General features: G+C 49.8%; 1 protein-coding gene across 1 annotated transcript in view; it reads left to right on the top strand.

Moving 5' to 3' along the window:
- Positions 1-2,777: 2,777 nt before the first annotated feature.
- Positions 2,778-2,945, top strand: part of GAD1 (glutamate decarboxylase 1) — a 60,578-nt gene continuing 60,410 nt past the window's right edge. The window contains exon 1 of the mRNA XM_015811873.1: positions 2,778-2,847. Within this exon, the coding sequence (XP_015667359.1) occupies positions 2,778-2,847 (70 nt within the window). The remainder of the gene's footprint in view (positions 2,848-2,945) is intronic.

Raw genomic sequence — 2,945 nt, 5'->3', positions numbered from 1 at the left:
AGAGAGCAGTTAAGAAATGCAAATTTAATGCGCGTGGTTAGAGCCGAGTCCAAACGATTAAGTGTCCTATTTTTGTAAGCAGACGTTGGGGAACAATCTCATTTTCTATTCGTTGGCGCCACCTAGTGGCCAATATGGCATTCGACTTTCCCACTTTGAAAAACCTAGACGCGCCTTCAGAAAAAAAAAGGAAGCTTTTCTCCTGAAAACGATTATTTCACGATACAAATAGCCACGCATGAGATTTTTATCCGAGAAAGACGAGGAGAGCCCCGAAAGTAGGATCGTAGGGGTCTTTTGAAGAACGGAACTAAGTTGAAGAAGGGAACTAAGAAAAGCTGATGAGCTGAACACAACTCTGCTTCTATTCTACAAACGCTTATAATTTGCAAAAGAGGTGATCCGGCCTGAATTCCTAAGGTTTGGAGTTTGGGAAGCTTAGCCTGAATAACCGGGAAGGACCATTCCTCAATGCGCTGTATAAAGGAGCGCTCCGTTATTTGCGAGATGAAGCCCAGTCGTGATCTGGCTCCGAATGAGTTCAAAACAGCCATCACGTGCCCTTCCCCCCTCCCCCCTACGGCCCTCCTTTTGGAAGCCAGGACACCTGCAAGTCAATCACATTAGCTTGATAACGCGCGTGATTCAACACACCCCCTCTTTCCCCCCCCCCCCGCCCCAGTTAACACCCTCACGCCTCCCTCCCCCTCAGCTGGGCTGGAAGAAGCGTGGTGACTCCTTGTCAGCGTTTGCAACAAAATCAGTTGAGGCTTCTCGTTTTTGAAAAAGCAAAGCCCAGGTTGCACTTTGCAGCCCCGGGAGCGAAGGTCAGTTCGAATTAAATTCCAGAGCGCCACTGATATTCCGCCGTCGTTTGTGGGGAACCTTATAAAGGACCAAGTCCTTCTAAAACTCGGATTTCCTCGATCCGATGCGTTCTGGACTCTCGGCGTTTATTCTCGTGTCCTCTGTCTCTCATTGGTAAGTGTTTGCTGTTTGGCTTTCGTATCTCCTTTATTGCCACCTCTGCCCATCTCGGTTTTTTGTTTTTTGTTTTTTTGTTCAGCTGGATTTTGAGACCGGTCTCTCTCCATAACACAGTTTCTATGTCTTCCTCTTAATCGATTCGAATAAAGGATATTTGGGAAATATTTTGGGAGCTTGGATGGCGTTTGGTCATAACCTGTTACTTCACTTCCAAGCTCGGCTCAGGGCAGCCGTCGTTCTCAGCTCCCGGAGTTCAAGATTTGAGGTCGTGGGTGTGCACGGGTATTTGATTTGGTCGGCGGATTTAAAACAAAACAAACAAACAAACAAACAAACAAAAATCCAGCCACCTGTCTTTATATTTGGCCAGAATGAATGCTGGAACAAAAAACTTTTGTATTGAAAAAGGCAACCCTGACAGAGGTGGTTGACATCGACATAAAAACCCTTTTGTACATTTGCTGCCAGCTTGATTTTATTTTTATTTTTTTTTAAATTAACGTGGCGAAACAATTCCGACACGGCCGGTGGTGGTGGCCTCTTTAGGAAAAAAAAAAAAGGAGCCAAATGGGTTGATCCGCTGGTCCCCATCCCAGGAATCTTGGAAACCCGGAGATCGAATGAAAAATCTCGACAGAGCAGCGCAAAGGCCGAGCAGCTCCCCTCGACCGAACGCCGGGTTATATTTATGAAATTACAGAGCTGAATTTTGCCCGTTTTAAGGCCATTGATCTCGAAGGGCGAGTAGTTTATCCCCGCTCTGTGGCGCACCTGTATTTGCCTTCCCCAATGCCTTTGGGTGTTCGAGCCTGCAAATTGCTGTGCCGGTCGGATATTGTAGGCTTGCCGGTTTCTTTTAGCCGCATTGCTTTTTTCCACAACTAAGCAAACGGCAACGCTTTCTACATTATTTTATCTGAAACGGAAATAAGGTTGGAAGGAAGGAAGGTTGCCGCAAAAATCGCATAGCTAAGCCTGTAGGTCTTTCGGATTGTTACAAAATCTCTCTCTCTCTCTCTCTCTCTCTCTCTCTCTCTCTCTCTGTGTGTGTGTGTGTGTGTGTGTGTGTGTGTGTGTGTGTTCTGAGCATGCTTACTGGAAGTTGGTTCCCCATTTGGCGTGAATCATAATTAGCCTCCTCATCGGCCTTTAATAGAGCTGCCCTAGACGTTCCGGTCAGCTGAATCCGTCCTTCTCTCCACCGCCGGCGACGCGCCAGTTAATTTCCCCATCCCTGCCAGGAGCCCAAGGAATGGCTTTTTCAGTCCCCGAGCCCCGTCCAGACAGCTTCCCCCCCTCGCCTCGGTTAGCAGCCAGCGCTGCCTTCTAAAATCCGACTAGGCGTCGTCACCTCCAGCCATTCCTCCCTCCAACTGGCTTTGTCTTGAGAGCAAGATCGTCGCGGTCGCTGCGGGGGCTTCGGGAAGCGGGAACAAGGACCCTTCTTCTTGTCCGTGGTGTGTATACCCACAACCTTCCTTTTTTGTGTGCAGGCTTCTCTCTGCACACACAGACCCCCCCCCCCCCCGCGCGCCGTCCCCACCCCTCCTCCGACAGCGGCGACTTCCCGAGGAGTTTAATAGCTTATTGTTGGCTGCAGACTCGCTTCTGGATCGCCTCCCAGTTCCCCGGAAGAAAGCGGGAGAGGGAGACCACGATCCAGGCTTCTTTTCCGAGGACCAGGTTTCTAAACCCGCTTTTCTCTTCCATTGCAGCCCGTCCTTTTGGGGGCAGTCGGAGAAAGACCGAAAGAAGACTCCTGGGACCCAAGGGCTGTGCCTCTGAACCTCATGGCCACCTCGGATCCCTCCTCCTCCAACACCGCTCAGGATCCCAACCCAACTAATTTACGACCCACAAGTAGGTCTCGGGTTTTCGTTTTGCAAACCTCGGCCGTGCATGCGCCCTCCCTTTTAAAGCAGGGGCTTCGAGAAAAACAGCCGAGACGCACAAACCCC

Source organism: Protobothrops mucrosquamatus, unplaced genomic scaffold (assembly GCF_001527695.2).
Source record: "Protobothrops mucrosquamatus isolate PMUCROS unplaced genomic scaffold, P.Mucros_1.0 scaffold54, whole genome shotgun sequence".
NCBI lineage: Eukaryota > Metazoa > Chordata > Lepidosauria > Squamata > Viperidae > Protobothrops > Protobothrops mucrosquamatus.
The sequence above is the reverse complement of the archived record's forward strand: the minus strand, read 5'-3'. Positions and strand labels throughout refer to the sequence as shown.